At 31.2% G+C, this 19,300-nt stretch overlaps 2 protein-coding genes across 3 annotated transcripts in view; both read right to left on the reverse strand.

Annotated features, from left to right (window-relative positions):
• Positions 1–5,186, reverse strand: part of LOC106677216 (inactive peptidyl-prolyl cis-trans isomerase FKBP6) — a 15,943-nt gene extending 10,757 nt beyond the window's left edge. The window contains exons 1-3 of one of the 2 annotated variants that reach the window (XM_067048865.1): positions 5,066–5,186; positions 4,726–4,942; positions 271–490 (exon numbers count right to left, since the gene is read on the reverse strand). In XM_067048865.1, the coding sequence (XP_066904966.1) occupies positions 271–309 (39 nt within the window). In that variant the 5' untranslated portion in view covers positions 310–490; positions 4,726–4,942; positions 5,066–5,186. Of the gene's footprint in view, positions 1–270; positions 491–2,251; positions 2,430–4,725; positions 4,943–5,065 lie in introns of those variants that run through there. The other variant, XM_014415002.3, reaches the window with a different exon arrangement.
• Positions 5,187–5,443: 257 nt separating this feature from the next.
• Positions 5,444–18,476, reverse strand: LOC106677252 (ATPase WRNIP1). Its single transcript, XM_014415061.3, has 8 exons — positions 18,080–18,476; positions 17,795–17,962; positions 12,604–13,022; positions 11,994–12,153; positions 11,720–11,903; positions 10,181–10,295; positions 6,711–6,841; positions 5,444–5,626 (listed from the first exon to the last, which is right to left on the reverse strand). Exons 1-8 carry the CDS (start codon positions 18,329–18,331, stop codon positions 5,529–5,531), a joined length of 1,527 nt encoding a protein of 508 aa, XP_014270547.1. The 5' UTR covers positions 18,332–18,476; the 3' UTR covers positions 5,444–5,528.
• Positions 18,477–19,300: the final 824 nt, after the last annotated feature.

Here is a 19,300-nt window from a genome sequence, read left to right on the forward strand (position 1 = left end):
TATATATAATACTAATTTTAATAAGTGAAGTATAATTTAATTATTATCAATGAACTTTTGATTAAGGTTTGGTCAATTGTTGGGAAATGGACAAATGATATTGTTGTCTAACTTTGTGACACTAAGATCCATATTTTAGTTCTTAGATGAAGACCATGACAAATAATATAGAAATATAATTATTGTAGTTTTGCCAAACACTAGAACGAATTTAGACTAATGTTTGCTAGACTAACATATAACAACCATATGGTCATTTTATTTTCTTACCATTTTTTTAATTTCTCCATCATCAACAACATTTATCATTTTCTCCTTTAATTGATCAAAAGGAATTTTTGATAGGTCATCTCGTGCCTCTTTAGAATTTTTGTTAAATGAACTAAAGTCTTCATTATCATACAATACTATCTCGAAATCATCAAATTCATCTTTTATGTCCTCAGAAACATCTAATGTAAATTCTGCTGCATTATTTTGAACTAAATCTCTAAAAAAAAAAAAAAAATTGTGATTAAATAAATATAATTTTTTTTTTCTCTCTTCAAATTTACAGAATCAAACATAACCAAACATAATTAAGATTACTCATCAGAAACATTACTGATATTAACAAGTTAGAATGAAATAATACTACTAGCACTAATTCATCTAAAATTTCAACTTGAAATTCCAAAAATGCACTTCAAACTGCTCTCCTGTAATGTATTATTTTAAATTATTAAATATAAGGCTTCTGTTGGATTAAATGTGACAATGAAGTGCTTGTGTTGCTTGATCGTATTTTCTCATTCTATTTGCCTGATTCCCTATTACTCTCCATCCTATCCAAGAATTTGTCTATCTGAGGAAGTTGTGGTCCACACTAACTCAGGTCAGAAACTCTACTGTAATTTTTTTTTTTTAATGTAAAGTAATAAAAAAGGTAAAAACTTTTGAGCCAAGCTTAGCAAAGATACAAATGATTTATATTAGACTTCAAAAGCTTAGGATATCAAAGTAACGAGATAAGAGATGAGAAGGGTGGTTATTTAGAAAATTAATTAGGTCTGTCTCAGTTGATGTGGCATGCTCTCACAGGGTCATTCCATATCAAATCAATAAAAAAAAAAACTTTCAACTCTTCTATTTTAAATTTTGTCATAACTTGTTCCTTTCTTGTTTTGACAAGGAATAATGCCACATAAACCATATTCTTTAAAATTTTAAATTCAAATGAATATCTTTTTTAATTCTATATCTTACAGTTTAGGAGTTTTAAATTTTTGAAAATAATTAACATCAATTTTCTTTTTATGCATGCTTAACTCTATTTTCTAATAATAGTTAGAATTACAGATCTAAATAGTTTAGTATTTCCTGATTAAAATCACTTGATGGAGTTTATTGATAATTTTTTTAAAAATTTATTTATTGATTTTTACAACTGTACATAAAATACATTAAGTAAACTTGAAGAAATCATCATGATATGGTACAAGCATGTAGAGAAACTACCCATCGGTAGCACTCTAAAAACATTTTTACAATATAAGGTCTTGAGGTTGGCTTTTGGCGTTTCAAAATGAGTTTTTCGAGGATTTTGCCCCTGATAGGTAAAAGAGAGATAGGACGGTAGGAGGATGGGTATTCTGCTGGTTTATGGAGTTTGGGTATCATTTTGACTATAGATAATTTCCATGGGTCAGGGAAATATGTGGAATGGAGAACAGCGTTATATATGTAGATGAGGAATAGGATGGCTTTTTTAGGAAGAAGTTTTAGGATGTGGGATGTTATTGGGTCATATCCAGGAGCTTTGTGGTTAGTTAATTCCTAAATGATACTGGATATTTCTGATGGATGAAATGCTTTAGGTGGAAGGGTCATGAATATCAGGACGCAGAATAAAGGTTTTAGAAAGGTGTTATCCGAATATTTGCGATTTTTCTGGTCAATTCTGGTCCAGGTTTGGAATTATTGATAATTTAAAACTCAAAAGCTTTGTGTTAGAATTTCAAAACAATTATGTTTGAACTAATGACATTCAGGAGTAAATTTACTTTAAGTTCAATAAAATCAGAAATAGGGGGATGCCTTTTTTGTTTAGAAAAGGAATATTTCCACTTTAATAGGGTATAAAATTTACTTAATTAGAGCAAATACAATCTAAATTAAAAAATAACTTGAGAAGGATTACTTTTGTCAGTTTCTTTAAGTATTATAACAATCAGAAGAGAAGGTACAGTAAAAAAAATGTGTCAATACTTACTTTAGTACGATACCATCTTTGAGACGAGATGTAGCGCCGAAATTAAATGATTTCAAACTTCTTTCAATTCCATCCATTATTGCAAACTGGAAAACTAACTTCAAAATGTATCATTCAATAGCGGGAATCCCAACTAATAATAGTTGACAACCAAACCAAACACTTTCCAAAGAGACAAGATAGGGAGTAGAGTATATTCAAGAAAGTGCCGGTTTTAGATATTTGATGCACCCACACAATTACGTCATAAGCACCCCCTCTTCTCATCCAAAAAAAATATATATATACTGCATAAAAAAGTCGGGTTTTGCACATTATTTTTATTTCATTCAATTAATCTCTAATTTAGTAGCTCGTTTAATAAGCTAGGAGTAATTTATCTCAAACATGAAATGATGCCAAAAACCAGTATCTTTCAGTTACCGGTATGACCGATCCAGTTCCAAATAAGCACACGTGCCTTTACATTTGTCTTTAAAGCGGAGATTCCATGGTCGACAAAACGATTTTCGCGTATTTATTTATTTGTGCGTATGTAACTAGCAAGGACTTCCAACAGTAAAGCAAATTCTGATAATACGACAGAAAATGGTAGGTTACACAATCATAGTAGCTGCGATAGATAGCTTTCACAATCACTATTACCTAGTATTTCAGTAGTGCCCGAATCAAGGGAACATGTACGAGTATTATAGTATTGCTCTAACCGAGCGAACTAGTACGAGTATTTCAGTACTGTTCGAGTTAAGGAACATATAAAAGTATTTCAGGACTGCTCGATTCAAGGCATCATGTACGAGTATTTTAGTATTGCTCTAACCGACCGAACTAGTACGAGTATTTCAGTATTACAGTACTGCTAGAGTCGGGGGAACATGTAAAAGTATTTCAGTACTGCTTGAGTCCAGGGAACATGTATGAGTATTTTAGTACTGCTCGAGTCGGGGGAACGTGTAGAAGTATTTCAGGACTGCTCAATCCATGGGATCATGTACGAGTATTTTAGTATTGCTATAACCGAGCGAACTAGTACGAGTATTTCAGTAGCGTTCGAAGCGAATACGTATGAGTATTACAGTACTGCTTGAGCCGGGGGAACATGTAAAAGTATTTCAGTACTGCTTGAGACCAGGGAACTTGTATGAGTACTTCAGTACTGCTAGAGTCAGGGGAACATGTAAAAGTATTTCAGGACTGCTCAATTCATAGGATCATGAACGAGTATTTTAGTATTGCTCTAACCGAGCGAACTAGTACGAGTATTTCAGTAGCGTTCGAAGCGAATACGTATGAGTATTACAGTACTGCTAGAGTCGGGGAACATGTAAAACTATTTCAGTACTGCTTGAGTCCATGGAACATGTATGAGTATTTCAGTACTGCTCGTGTCGGGGGAACATGTAAAAGTATTTCAGGACTGCTCAATCCATGGGATCATGTACGAGTATTTTAGTATTCCTATAACCGAGCGAACTAGTTCGAGTATTTCAGTAGCGTTCGAAGTGAATACGTATGAGTTTTACAGTACTGCTAGAGTCAGAGGAACATGTAAAAGTATTTCAGTGCTGCTTGAGTGCAGGGAACATGTATGAGTATTTCATTAGTGTTCGAAGCGAATATGTGGGAGTATTTCTGTACTGCTCAAGTCAGGGAAAACGTACTAGTATTTCAGTACTGCTTGAGTCAAGGAACATGGAGTATTTCAATACTGCTGGAGTCTAGGGAAGTAGAACAAGTATTTTGGTAGTGCTAGAATCTTGGGAACATATACGGGTATTTCAAGCAAATATATTTTACTATTTCAGTACTGCTCCAGTCCTGGGAACACATAGAAGGATGAGTATTTCAGTACTGCTCGATTCAATATTCTTGTTGTTACAGAAAAAATCAATTAGTCGGAATAACCTAATAACATTTATGGATAATAAATTATCAATGAAACTTAAATCAAACAGAAAAAAATGTTCAAAGATTAATTTTTTACTGCACTTTCTATTATAAAACTTTTATTGTAAACGATTTAACTAACAAAATATCGGCAAATGAGGAGATGCGATTTTTACATATGTCATAAAACGATTAATGATTATCAATAACAGTATTTCCAATAGCCAATAATCACCGTAGTTCGTAGGCTCTTAGCTGCATCTGATCTCCAAGGATCTAAGGTCCTCACCCTTATAACTTGCACTCATCACTTGATTCTAGGTGCATAACAGTTTGTTTCCATACTCTATATCAGAAAGCCTTCACAATGCAGGTTCAATGGGTAAGTCAAGTTGGATAGGAGGTGAATAGACAGGAAAATTATTGAATTTTAGGGGAATTTGCTGTAAATCTCCGCAGGATGGAAACTCCATTCTGTAAGATATTCACTTGTGGTGCTGCAGGGGATGGCAAGTTCTAAAGGTATTCACTTTAGGTTCTGATATTATTTAGGAAAGGCTACTACTCACTGTAAAGTGCTTGCTTACAATTGATAGGGTAGCCGGTCCTATAGGTATTCCTTGAAGGTCCTGGCAAAAGGAGAGATCCAAAGAAGGCAATGTGGAATTATATAGTTCAAATTTCACAAAAATATCAATATTGGCAGCAAAATATATATAAGTATCGGCATTGGATATATTGATGTTGCTAGCGAAGATAGTGATTGAGATATTTCAGGGCCTAAACACACCATCGAGAGATGCTCTGTACAAAACATTAATTTTTAGTTAGGATCATAAGACTCTATTGTGATCTTTGTTGATTAAAATAATAAATTTATGAATACGACAATAAATGGTAATACACAAGTTCAGCTAAAGTACTTACACAATTATTACAAACTGAGTGGAGACCAGGCAGATAATAGCGTGAAACTGACTTGTTATACAAGGATAAGTAGGTTGAAGCTAATTAATAATATAATAATATTCCATTCTGGTGTTAAGAAATCAATAAAATAAATATCATCTGCTCAGTCGATTCTGGGAGTAGTTTATGTATATCGATTCTGGTAAAAGGGGCTTATACAGTTAATTTTTTATACATAAAAATAATGGATAATTGTCTATTCACGATATTACTAAATAAAGTAACCCATGGTCAAACACACAACATTACAATCTTTAACCTTACCATTTATATACTTCATGAAATCTTAATGGAGTATTATACTGAAAAAAGGGATTTCTTTATCAGAGATTTTATAAGTAAATAGCTGTATATTTATTTTGAGTGAATACATAATATACATATATACAACATATCAAACACAATTTAAATTCAAAAGGAGTTATTCTTTCCTGAAAAATGACAAGGATTCTATACCTTCGGGCATATAGGTAAGATTTGATTCATCACGGTGTAACATATTGTACCCTTGACCATAACCTGTAACATTTAATTTTTAATAAATAAGTAGAGAAATGCAAGGTATAAATAAATTTTATAAATATTTAATCCAAAATAAACTGTAAAAGATCAACAATGCACAAAAAATACGACCTCTGATGGCAATGGAAAAGGTTAAGTAATAAATAATCAAAACTGCTAGATCAATATACAATTCTGAGGCAGAATTACAGATAACTCTCAAATGTTGATTATAAATCAAAAACAAATATGATCAAGAACTCTGTATAGGAGAATTTTAGAATAAAAATAAGATACATTGTTTATCCCAATACAATTTTTTAACACGGGCAATATTTAAATTTTTGAAATGATAAATTGTTTTTTAAATGATCTTGGTTGCTACAAAAAATACTATCATGTCAAGGCAAGTTTACATTTGTATTTTAGTTTTTCTTTTTTAAATATAGAAGATATCATTTCTCAAAAAAGTTTGATATAGAGATTTTGGAAAAATAAATTGGGAAACTGGGACTATTAAAAAATTAATCTATACCACAAAGAAAGTGAAATATCCTATTTAAAATATATTGAAATTATAAATTGTCAATGTGGAAGGAGGAATAAAATTAATGAAGGGCTTTAATGAAATTTTCACTATGAATAAAGAACAAAGGGTGTTTCTTTGCTAAGCATCAAAGACTAAAGAAGGAAATACTTTGACAGTAAAAAAAAAACCCTAAATTGAGTTTAAGAAGTTGGAATACCTAAATACTTCAGTCAGAATATTATTATATCATTTTAAATAAGAATGAAATGATATAATAATATTCCGACTGAAGTATTTAGGTATTTCAGGCGGGCTACCCACCTACTGTCTAGAAAGAAAGCCAAGGAATAAAGAAAGGAAGAGTATTGGGGAGAATAACCATTGCCAAAAGATGGAAATGGTGACCATTACAAAAAGAAATGGCACTTGATAAACAGTTTTTACTTTTCAAGTTCGTATTTGTCCACATCAGGACCATTTTTCTTAAATTAAAGAGAGTATAATATCTTAATCTATAATTAATCATTAATGCTGACAATAAAACCAACAGCAGATCCTCACTATTATACTTACCAAGATCCCTCATCAATTTTGTCGGAGCATTTCGCAAGTGCAGCGGAACAGATGGCTGCGGCCCTTTATGATTTTTTATTAAATCTTTACATTTCAACAATGCTTGATACACTTCCTGTGACTTATAAGTTCTGAAAAAGTAGTTAATAAAAATCAATATTTACTTAGTGGAGCATACTCATTCAATAATTAATACTATTCAACTACGCTAATGGCTAAATTAAGAACACAATGAAAGTAGAGTATGGAGATATAAATGTTTTGTAAGTACATAATGCGATATAGGGGGTGATGGCAGCAGCGTGGTAACGCGCCTGTCTACCAACCCATAGATTGCGAGTTCGTTCCCGGCCCTACCCAGGATTTTTCAAGCATAAAAATTACACAATACTCACTCACAATCTCCCCCCGGGCATTAGTGAGGCCTGTTAGCCAATGGGTGGCACTCACAAAAATAGGCGTGGGAGTGACGAGCCCACCCTATGAAAATCACATCAGGAAGCGCACGATGTATTTCTTAAGTAAATCGTGCGAGGCTTTGGACCTCCATGGTCTGTCACGCCAATGAAAAAAAAGTACATAATACAATCGTAAAAATATAAGAAAATGGGTAGATAATGTTTTTTTTTTCCACAAAAGAAAATCTCAACCGATATCTTAAGCCCCAAGTCACTAGTTCATGTGAGACCTCCACGGTCTGTCACACCAATAAAAAAAAAGAAAAAAAAAAGTACATAATGCAATCGTAAACATATAAGAAAATGGGTAGATAATGTCTTTTTTCTTTTTTTTCACAAAAGAAAATCTCAACTGATACCTTAAGCCCCAAGTCACTAGTTCATGTGAGACCCCAACCCTCAATAACCACCTTCATATGGAACAACTCAGCTGTTCTAAAAAAATTCCTTTTTTTAAAGTTGATATTTTTCTGAATTTTGCTTAATTCCTCTTTCTTCTTTTTGATATTTCTTTGGAATTCTCACACTCTTTTCTATATTTACTAAATAACTCTAAACTATGTGTCTGGCAAAATTGCTTGTCTTATCATTCTAAAGCCAATAAAATTGTCTACAACTTGAGCTCTATAGGCTTGTAGCAATCAGCGAGCAAGAAGTGCCGCCGCAACCCGCTAGGGCTCAGCACTACAAGTGTCTAAGAAGCTAAGGCAATTGTATAAAAGTTTATTATTATAAAAATACTGTATCTTATATAAATGTATATATATTAATATGTAATGTGTAATAATGTTATTTATAAAATAAAAATGATTGAGCAAAAAGAGTCTACGGAACTATCTCAAGTAGAGTTGAAAGTGTGAAGCCTCAGTGATAACTGATCATGGCCTTTAATTGCCACTAGGCTGATCCATTAAATTGGACCTTAAAATACCAAAGGTAGTAAAAGGTAAGACTCAACACGAATTGCTTTCTCTTTTTCACAGTAATAATGCACTTACTAATTCACTTCTTATTTCTGTTTTAGAGGGTTCGGGAAAAAAAAAAAAAAAAAAAAAAATTAAATTGGGATACCAAAGGTAGTAAAAGGTAAGACTCAACACGAATTACTTTCTCTTTTTCACAGTAATGCACTTACTAATTCACTTCTTATTTCTGTTTTAGAGGGTTCGGAAAAAAAAAAAAATTAAATTGGTGAGAGAGAGTTTTTTTTTTTTTTCTTACCTCCTATTTTATTTATTAAACATATACAATTATATATACTACTTAAAACTAAAGATAAATTGCATTAGTGTATATATAATCCTTAGTTTTAAGTAGTATATATAATTGTATATGTTTAATAAATAAAATAGGAGGTAAGAAAAAAAAAAAAAAAAATTAAATTGGTACTGATCTTATAATGCCGTAAGGCAAAACAAGAAAATTGTAAATAAAATGTATTATATATTATTTTATGTAATTATAATCCATATTGTATATATATTTATTAATAAATGAGGTTTTTGAAAATAAAAAAAACAAAACATTAAATTGAAGTGTGCCCCAGCACCTCACATATTTTCAAATTGAACAGTGAAATTTCAAAAATGTTGTATTATATCGAGCCATCCCTTAGAATGGAGCGCAGCTCCAGTAAAAAGGCAAAAATCAACAAATTGTATATATATACTGTATTGTACATATGTTTATATTTTGTAATTATTTTATGAATAAAGGGGATGTGAAACAAAAAAAAAAAAAATTAAATTAACCGCTTTCAGCAGACTATGTTTTTGCCTATCTTATAATGCCGTAAGGCAAAACAAGAAAAATTGTAAATGTATTTATATAATATAATTGTACATATAAATCCGTATTGTATATATATTTATGAAATAAAGAGGTTTAGAAAATAAAAAAAAAAGTTAAATTAAGCCTTTTCAGGCCTAGCCGTAGCTCTGGTGGCGTACATTCCACTTGAGATAGAGAAGTTCATTGCCAATCTATTCTCACAAGAGTTGTTTTATTAATATGCTCGCTTCATCTCGCCAATTAGAGCTGCACCTAGCTGTATCAGCTTACTGGTCCCTCCACTTCATCTCAGCAACTAGTAAGCTGGCTCCTATCTTGACAGTTCTAGTCCGCCCGCTTCATCTCGGCAACTAAAACTGTTACTCTACCTCAGACTCTCTCACCTAGACCTCCTCTACCTGAATCAGTGTCCAGGGCTCATCCTCTGGCACAGCCTTCCTTTCTTACCTATTATTGAATACACCTTGTCGAGGGCCTTCTGTAAAGGGTATATCAGGCTGGAGAACCGCCTAAGACCAGACAACCACAACAGGCTCATTACATTCTAAAACACAGATCTTTCAAAATTGACCATATTCACCAAACTTAGTAATTGTGTCTTGTTTTGTGAAATATTATCAAAAATATTGGTTCCATGAGAACAGTCTGGTAGAAGGAATTTAATTAGTTTTCATACCTCCATTTTTTAGATCACTATACAATTGAGAAAAGGCTTTCCCCTGGCTTCATCATAACCAAGAGGTTGGTAAATGGAAGGCAAATATTTTTATGTACATCAGTCAAAAATTGCAGCACCAATAAGCCAAATTCTTTGAGAAACTAAGGAAATGTCACAAGCAATTTCATTGATGGTGAGGTGGCAGTCCCCTTTAATAAGGCGATAAACAGCTCCTATATGGTTTTCTGTCAAACTCCTCAGCAAGTTGTGGGGCTCATTTTCCTCTATTTCTAGTCCTTAAAAGGAAGTTTTGAGCCAATAAAATACTCTTGAAGGAAATAATATGGCTAACAGTCATATCCATATTCCATGAGATATTAAATGGTAAGGAAACAAAAGATTATCAGTGTTGTTTCCAGAATTAAACTTTCTGACAAGTCATTTTATAAATAAATCAAGTGTTTTAAGACAACAAAATAACAAATGCATAATACTGTATTGTAATTGCATATGGAAAGGTTATAGGACCAGACAATTCATTTACAATTTGATTAACAAAGTACCTCGCAAGATAAACAACAGCCTGAGCAAGGATGACATCACATTCAGGCATTCCAACGAGTTGGCACCCATGCATTGCTGATACAGCTAATGTGAGAGCCATAGGATCACTTAATCCTGTAACATATTAAATTTAAACACTTCATTAAATATGAAAAACTAAATGTACTTAACAGTTTGTGGAGTGCAATTTGCAGAATACTCAGCTACAATGGAAAAATTGCTCTGTCAAAGTAGAAAAAATAGAGCAACATATAACATCAGAATTTTATTGATGATATGATTGACAAAATTATCATTAAAATTGAGAGAAGTACTGAAGAAGACCAATTTTTTTAACAGAAGAGGTTTCTTTGTAAACATCACTTCCTCAAATAATTGATTGATACCTAACAATGCTTTGATAACACTATATATTGGGTTGTAAAATAAGTTCGTAGCGTTTTTCAATATTTCAATTTAATCCTCTCTGTGTTTATAAAAATATTGTTTACTTGGTCAATAATGTTTACATATTCTAAAAAAGGATTAGTTAAGGTGCATAGATTTAATGAATCAGTTTCAACCGAGATTTCTGATTCTTTAAGTGGTATTTTTCTTGATCAAAATGGAAGAGAAAAAATTCATTTTCGTCATTTAATGATTTTTTATTTCCGAAAAATAAAATCCGCTGCACAGAGGGTTAACAAAATTTGCAGTGTGTATGGCAATGATGCCTTAGGAGAAAGCAACATCTGTAAGTGGTTTACCCGGTTCAGAATGGCCAGAAGAAGCAAAGTGCTAGGGTCATCCTTCAATTTCCTCCAAATTCAAGCATTGGTTACAGACAACCCTCAGTCGACGACACAGTATATCGCAGAAACGTTTAACATATCTCATGCAAGTGTCTCAAATCATTTGTGTCCCATAATCGGAAAGGTATAGTTTTCAATCACGATAACGCCCATTCTCATGTCTTTGCAGACCTGGCAGAAATTATTGGAGTTTGGTTGGAATGTGATCTCCTACCCACCATATTCACCAAACCTTGCCCCAACAGATTTCACTTATTTCGGGTCCTTCAAAACTCTCTTAACGGGAAACACTTTAATTCGCTCAAGGACTGCAAAATGCACATAGAGGAGTTGATTGCACAAAAATCTGAGAAGTTCTGGGAGGACAGAATAAAAAAATTACCTGAAAGATGGAAACATAATAGATCAAAATGGGTCATACATAATTGATTAAAAATATTTACAAGAATCTGAAATTTTTAATGAAATCACTAGTAAAAAACGCTACGAACTTATTTTACAACCCAATAAATTATAACGATTAATTATAATTTATAAATGAAGTAATAATTTTAAATAATATTGAACTTAGTGCATGTTATTAGAAGAATTAAAAAAGTTATATATATTTTTTTTATTCAATATGGAAGCTATTTGACAAGATTATTGTCTTAAATTGGGTAGAGTGTTTAGCATTAACTCCTTACACTTAAGATCTATCCACAAACTCCTTTGAATTGTTTGCCAAAAAAACATAGACTAGCTTACCAACATCTTCACTTGCTGCCCTGACCAACCTTCTGGCAATGAACAAGGGGTCCTCTCCACCTTCCAACATCCTTGTCAGCCAATAGAGAGCAGCATTGTCATCTGAAGCTCTGATGGATTTATGGAGAGCTGATATCATATTATAATGCTCTTCCCCTTTTCTGTCATACAACAAATGGGACCTCTAAATCAAAGAAAATTTTGCCAACTCACTATTTGACTCATATACACAATTCAATAAATAATTAAAAATTCAGGAGTTCACAATAGACACCTTAATTCCATTTTTGATATCATCTAGTGATATCAACAAATCATTCGCTTCTTTGGCACTTTTAGAACTTACTGCCATCTGAAGACTATTTAAGGCAATTCTAGCATCTCCATCAGACATTTCTGCCAGCCATATGATAGTTTCTTTTTCTATTAAAAATCTGAAACACAAAAAATATTTAATAATAACTCATTTAACTGAGAAAAATTAACATATACAATACACACAAATCACAATGAAGTATAACCAATTAAAATTTATCAATTAACAAATGATTTTTACAATTACATAAGATTTTAAGTAGTAATTGCAATTACTTTGGCTCAATAAGCCAAATTGTAATTTTTGAACCCAATTGCAATTGTTCCTCGAGTAGTTGTAATTATAATTACTAGTAATTATAGTTTTATTTCTGAAATATTTAAGTATTGAAATTGAAATTTCTTTTTCGTATAAACTTGTTATAGAGGAGAAAAATTATATTTTATAAAATTAAAATTATATGATAAAAAATAACAATTGAAACAACAGGCATATATTTCATGTATTGAAATCAATATTATAAAAAATAAAACAAATTATTGAAAAGAAACAGGAGAGGGAAACTTACTTATACGGATTATGTTGGATGTTGAGGGATTCATCTTTTATACCTAGATCAATTTGGGGAGTTGCATTAACCAATATAGCAAATATGTCATCGACTTTCAGTTTTTCAAAAACAAAAACCCTACAGCGACTAAGTAAAGCATTATTTAAAGAGAATGAAGGATTTTCTGTTGTCGCTCCTATCAATGTTATGAGACCACTCTCAACTGCTGGTAAAAATATATCTTGCTGCAATTTGTTAAATCGATGAATTTCATCCATGAACAAAATAGTCTTCCTCCTGAATGAATTAAGTTCATTTTTAGACACTTGAATAAGGTCCTTAATATCATTTACACCAGAAGATGTTGCTGATAACTTCACAAATCTGTAGCTATCCTTACTTTGGCACATCTTTTGAATGACATGGGCAAGCGAGGTCTATAAAAATAAAATAAAATTCATGTTAAACATATTCATTAGATAGAATATTTATTTAACTTTATAATAATAACAGGGGCATAGATAAGGCCAGGTAAAGATTTAATTGAGCATACTGTTAACTCAGAGACAATATTTATACAGGTTAAAAAAAAAAATGAACCAGTAATAGCTTATTTCACTTTTAGTAATATGAATAATAACAATAATTAAAAAGTAAATAAAAAACAATTTTCAAAACCAGTAAAATCAAGATATGTTGACTGAAATGTATAATTTGATATTAGTTTACGAAATAATAATTCAATAGGGAGAAAGAGGGAATAACACATGGAACTTAAAATAATCAAGAGAAAGTAAATTAACCGAATAATAACCATTTGGGCACCTATAGATCTATCTTAAGCAATTTATATCACATTTACGAGTAAAATTCCTGACAGAGTAAATAAACTGAAGGTAAAAAATTTAATATATTGTTGCAGACGTAATATGGTGAACACGATGGATGAGTCTTGATACCTTTGATTGAAGTCTGTATTTTTTTTAATCTGAGTCTTTTAAGTTGTACTATAAATCTGTGTGGTCTAGTTTCACATCAACTTTAGTAAGAATTTAGTCTCTGTTTAATTTTTAAAGTTGATTATTTATTCAGAAGTATAAGTTGACGTTTATAAGCTTGGGCTTATATGTTTGATATGTGAGTCCAAGCTTATAAAAAAATCCGTTGAATGAGAATATAACATATGTTAATTTGAGCATAGGTGCCATGCTTCAGTGTAAAAGAGATATCTTGTGATTTGTCTTATTTTTCCATTTTTGAAACCAATACTTTAATAATGCTAAACAGTCAGAGAAGCCAGAGTGTCGTTTGCACATTTAGTGAGAATAACTGTATTATTTGCATATGTAGCTATTACTGTGTCAAGGTTGTTTGGTATGTTATAAGTGTAAAAAATATACAGCTAAGGGACAAGAATTGATCCCTATGATAGTGACACAAGTCTTTACTAACTATATAAAAGGAGTATCTCAATCTTGACAGAGAAAGAAAAACTTTTAGGAGCAGAAAATAGAAAATAAGGCAGTAGGTAATCTATCCCCTAGTGCAACTAAAATATACTTTATGACTCTTGGTTGAATGTAGTGAACAGAATTAGAGTAGGTGATCAAATAGTATTTGGTAACTGCTGGTAGGTTGACTGCTACATTGTAAAGTAATTTTTGGGCAATCTGGAAGTAGTTGAAAGGATCTGTATCAAGAAAAGCTACTAGTATCTTTACTTTGTTTTTGCATCATCAGTATATAAAATATGTCAGCTGGAATGGATATTTAGTCGACTTCAGTACGATATTGAACATTATTAGAAAAACACACAATTGGTCCTCATCAATACCCAGATGATAGAGATATTTTTGTCTCTCCAAAAAGAGTGTGGTTCTTGAAACTTCTCAAACAATGAAAAATCTGAATCCCTAACTGACCACCACTTAGTTGAACACATCCTGGGGTGGCTCAACAATGATCATGCCAAGCCCAGGAGCTTTTATTGGGGATAATTTCCAGATTTCTTGAGGGGAAGAAATGTGTCAAGGTAATCTTAAATGTAATTTTTACTTATATTTTTTTAGTAAGGTTTGTCGAGAGGTGGCTAGCTAGCAATTCAGATTTTTCATTGTGTGAGAAGACCCAAGAACCACACTCTTTTTGGAGAGACCAAAACACCTCTATCATATGGGTATTGATAAAGACCAAACAGATTCCTGAATGAGATTTCAACAATCTCCTCAATTTCATTTTCAGTTTTTATTGACACAGGGTCTAAAAGTAAATGATTAGATGTGCAAGGCAGCAGTTCAAATCTATGTTTTCTAGGATGAATATAGGATATTCTTCCCTTTGGATTGGTTATTCAAAAAGGAATGACCAGTGCTAAGACCTGAAACTAGATCTAACTGTGTAAGGTATGGCCTGTAGTCATTAACTAATGAAAAAGTTCATTCAATGTAATGTCTTTAGACTTGATGTAGGTCATTAAGTCAGTGAATTTGTTGATACAATGTTTAATTACAAAAAGCTTATGGAGAGCCATCTGAGTACCTCACTTATGGAGTACATAATTCCAACTCTATAATAGATCCTTAGCATTCATTATAGTTGTACTTTAGCAATACAATACTTTCCAAGTTTTTTAAAGAAACTATTACAAATTTCGGGTATCAGCTTTTTCTTATTACCTTAACTAAGTTTTGTTTCAGTTTTCAAAACAAAGTAAGTTTATTTTTCATTTAATAAATTTAATTTTGGTTTTGAATACTGCAGTAAATACACAAAGATGGAAAAAATAATCTATGGTCAAGCATTAATTGCCCATAAAATGACCAGTAGACTTGTATGACTCATGAAACCTTTTTTAAAAGATTCATAAAAGATCAGAGAGTTGTTTAATTTATTCAATGATTTAACAATAACAGTACCACCAGCTGGACAATACACTTGCAGATTCCTGACATGTCTATATTCTGCCGCTACCTTCCTCATGCTGCTGGCAAATAATGCATAAGCTTCTGATGCTGCACTCTACTCACTCATTCTCATTGGATTGACTGAGAATGCTGCAGAGGAGAAAACTCTTGCAGTTCCATTAATGGAATAGAAAGTTTAGTGGGAATAGGACAGAGATGTTTTTTTCACAAACTTTGGGATCCCAGATCCTTTCAGGTCTGATAACTCATGGTAATTGACACATTCATTTCATCTCTTCTGACATAAGGACTTTTTTGTTTTTATATGCACTTAATTGGTATGTAATCACAGTAGATCTTAGATTGACTGCACACTAGGTACCAATTTCATTGGGATAACATCTGGGCCCTGTTTCATAATAAAAGCTAATAGTATTAGTTCATAGTACAAGTGTAGAAACTAGTGTGGTAATAATACTAATATTTATTTTTTTCATAATAGGGATGACTATTAGTGATATTACAGGAATTAAAAAATACTAAAGTTCAAGTTACTATTATACAAGTCTGTGTGATTGAATTAAGATAAATCTACAAGACTAATAGTATTAGTTTGTACTTTATTATGAAACAGGGCCCAGCTTGTTCAGCAGAACTCTAGCATCAAACAGTAATTTCATTTGAAAGATATTTTATTGTGTTTGTTTTATAGTCTTAGATAATATGAAAAAGTATATTAAATATCAGTAAAATAAGCTTTTAATAAATATAATAAAATATGCCTAAAATATCCCTTTCATTTTTATAAACCAAACAGTATAGCCATAACTCCAAACCATCAAGAATATAACTCCTTTTTTGAACCAAACCATTTGAATACTTAAGCAGATAAATAATTTATTTTATCTATCTTTTACTTTATTTTCAAACATCTCAATTAGTTTATTTGTTTTTTATTTATTTATTCATAATCTGTACAAGGTTTTTCCACTTTCCCTTAATATATCTAATTTGATAACATTATTTAGGTACGTTGCAATCTAAATTTCACATTTATGCCACATGATTTATCAATAATTATTATATTATTGATTTACATTCTATGCATTATAGGAACATAGAACATAGAGACGCAGTTACAAAAACCAGTAGCAATACACCTTCGATGAAGTGTTGTTGGCATTATCCATCACTTATCAGATAGAATCTAATGCAGCTTCAAGATTGACAAACACTAGTGATAAACCGTACTTTACGCTATATTTTCTTTAATATTACGCTTATCTTTTTTGTATTGTTTTTACATGATTTTAATTTTTTATGTTCCTGATTCATTATTTATAAGCAACTCATTACAATGCACCATACTAATAATTATTGAAATCAATCAATTTGTATTAATTTTCAATGATGATAGTAAAAATTAAACAGAAAATAGTATATAATCATATACAGAAGTATTATGTAATGCTTTAAAATTTTTAGTTCTCACATATTAGGGTATAAACAAAGTCTACATTTCGTTATTTATTTTGTAAGAAAAAAAAAACTATGTTAATTAAATCTATTCCATTATTCATGAATATTTAATGAGTTCAATACATAAATCAGTTTAATAAAAGATTCCAGCAATAATATCAAATTTATTAAATGGTAGAGCTGTCTTGAAATTCAGACTATTTTGTATCATTATAATAAAAATTGATACATCACAAAGACTATTCAGGAAATTAATGAATCAATTCAGAAAAATAATGAATGAACCAGAGACGAAATAATTGGTTTCTACAAGTTATGAATTTTGAAAAATTTAAAGGATGATCCACTTCTTGAAAGTCTTGTTTCTAAGCACTTAAAGATATGGTTGAGAAGAAACAATGAATTATTGTCAAAGATAGTTCAAGTGATGAAAAATTATATCATTGATTAAAAGTTTCAATAAGTTTGTTTTGCCTTCCATTTTAAATAATGTATAATATCAAAACAATAATTCTTATTCGACATGCCTTAATTATTTCAGAAGGAGAAAATTACTATGGTGTTAATCTACTTTCATATTATGACTCATTCTATTACTATTTATTACTAATTTTTTATAGCTTAATTGCTGTGTAAATATAAATACTTTAGGAGGTTGAAAAAGAAATATACAGCCTAAGCTGCTGGCCTTTAAGGCGCATGTTCAGAGTTATAGAGCAAGGCAGTATTTCTAAAAAGAATGATAAATAAACCAAATGATTAAAAATGCTTTGTTTATACCCTAATAGTTATCTTGAGAATATATTCCATTTAATAACAAATCAAACCTTTCCACAACCAGGAGGACCCCAAAGTATCATACTAGGAAAATCATAATTTTCAACTAGATTCTTTAAAACTGAGCTCTCGCCTAGAATGTGACTCTGTCCTAAAAGATGCTGTAACGAATCAGGTCTCATTCTTTCAGCCAGTGGTTTCACTATTTGATTATCTTTCTGTAATTGTGTTTAACATTAATTATTTATAATTCAATTACTGATTAAACAAGTAACTTACTAAAATTACACTTTAGTCTCTACTAATACTTCATTTCCAAAATAAAAAGTATTTACGCTGGTTGTGTTGTTACTTTCTGAAGTACTAGTTGAAGCTTGGACCTCTTTCATTAAGCTATTTTTTGGTTTTTTAATAGGTAGTGTAGGTGACTTAGTCACATCTTCTTGATATTGCCTTTTTAAAGTAGTTTCACTTTCTGAATTTAAAAATAAACACTTTTCAACATGATTCTCAATGGTCCCAAGAGGAAATTCTTTATTACAGACTGGACATGAGGAATTCTTGATACTATTTGACATGTTTTTCATAGTAATATTTCTAATTTTATTTGCTGAGAAGATAATATACCCTGTTTCAGTAAACAAGAGATGTCATTGCATAAAATGTTTTAATCAAACTTATTAAGTTTATCACAACGTTCAATACAAATCATTCGTTGAATAAAAGCGGCAACACTTAACAAAGAGATCGTAACGAAGCTATAAAACCAATGAAGAAGATAACATAAATAATATAGGCATTTTTCTATTTTTTACGATTACTGTCTATTTTTCCACTCCGATTTTAATGAAGTTTCCAGACTTTTGCTAACGTAAGAGCAAATTAATTTTCACACATATATTTCGAAAACGGTTTATTCCATTTGGTGCTAAGTTAAAAGATGGTGTGAAAAGACCCTATTATTTATTTTTCAAAATCCCATCCATTACTTTCGCTCATGTATCCTCAACTCATATATCCTCGACATTAGTAAATTCCGAAAAGGGCTTTTCAGATTACAGTTAACATGAGGAGGCCCCTCACCTCTGGATATTTTCTAGTAGGACCATATAGAATGGACAATTCACAATAACGAGGTAAGTATTCCATCGTAACCTTAAAGTATCACAGGTAGAAAAACGTAAATACTCAACTTGATTTACGCAAAGCAACTATTAATTTATTGTTTTATCCTGTTTTACAAGGACCAGAAAAAAATATATAATCAGCAAAGAATTTCTTGTCAACTTGTTACTTGTCAACAATGATATTGAGCTTATGCTATTCATTGTAAAGTGAAATTGTTCGTGATTGGTAAGATCGCAAAGCCATTGATTACTGCGTGAAGCGCTTATGAAGTAGTGCTTTTTTTCCTTATTCATATTTTTTAAAGATATTCTGCATTATATTATTTTGTAATTCTTGTTTACTCTTTTGTACACTTCTCTGATCCAAGAAGTACTCCCTCACTGATGAGCCACATCAAAAAACTTCACATCACAAGGATTAGTTTTATT

The sequence above is a fragment of the Halyomorpha halys genome, unplaced genomic scaffold, assembly GCF_000696795.3.
Source record: "Halyomorpha halys isolate HHAL.00 unplaced genomic scaffold, Hhal_1.1 Scaffold91.1, whole genome shotgun sequence".
NCBI lineage: Eukaryota > Metazoa > Arthropoda > Insecta > Hemiptera > Pentatomidae > Halyomorpha > Halyomorpha halys.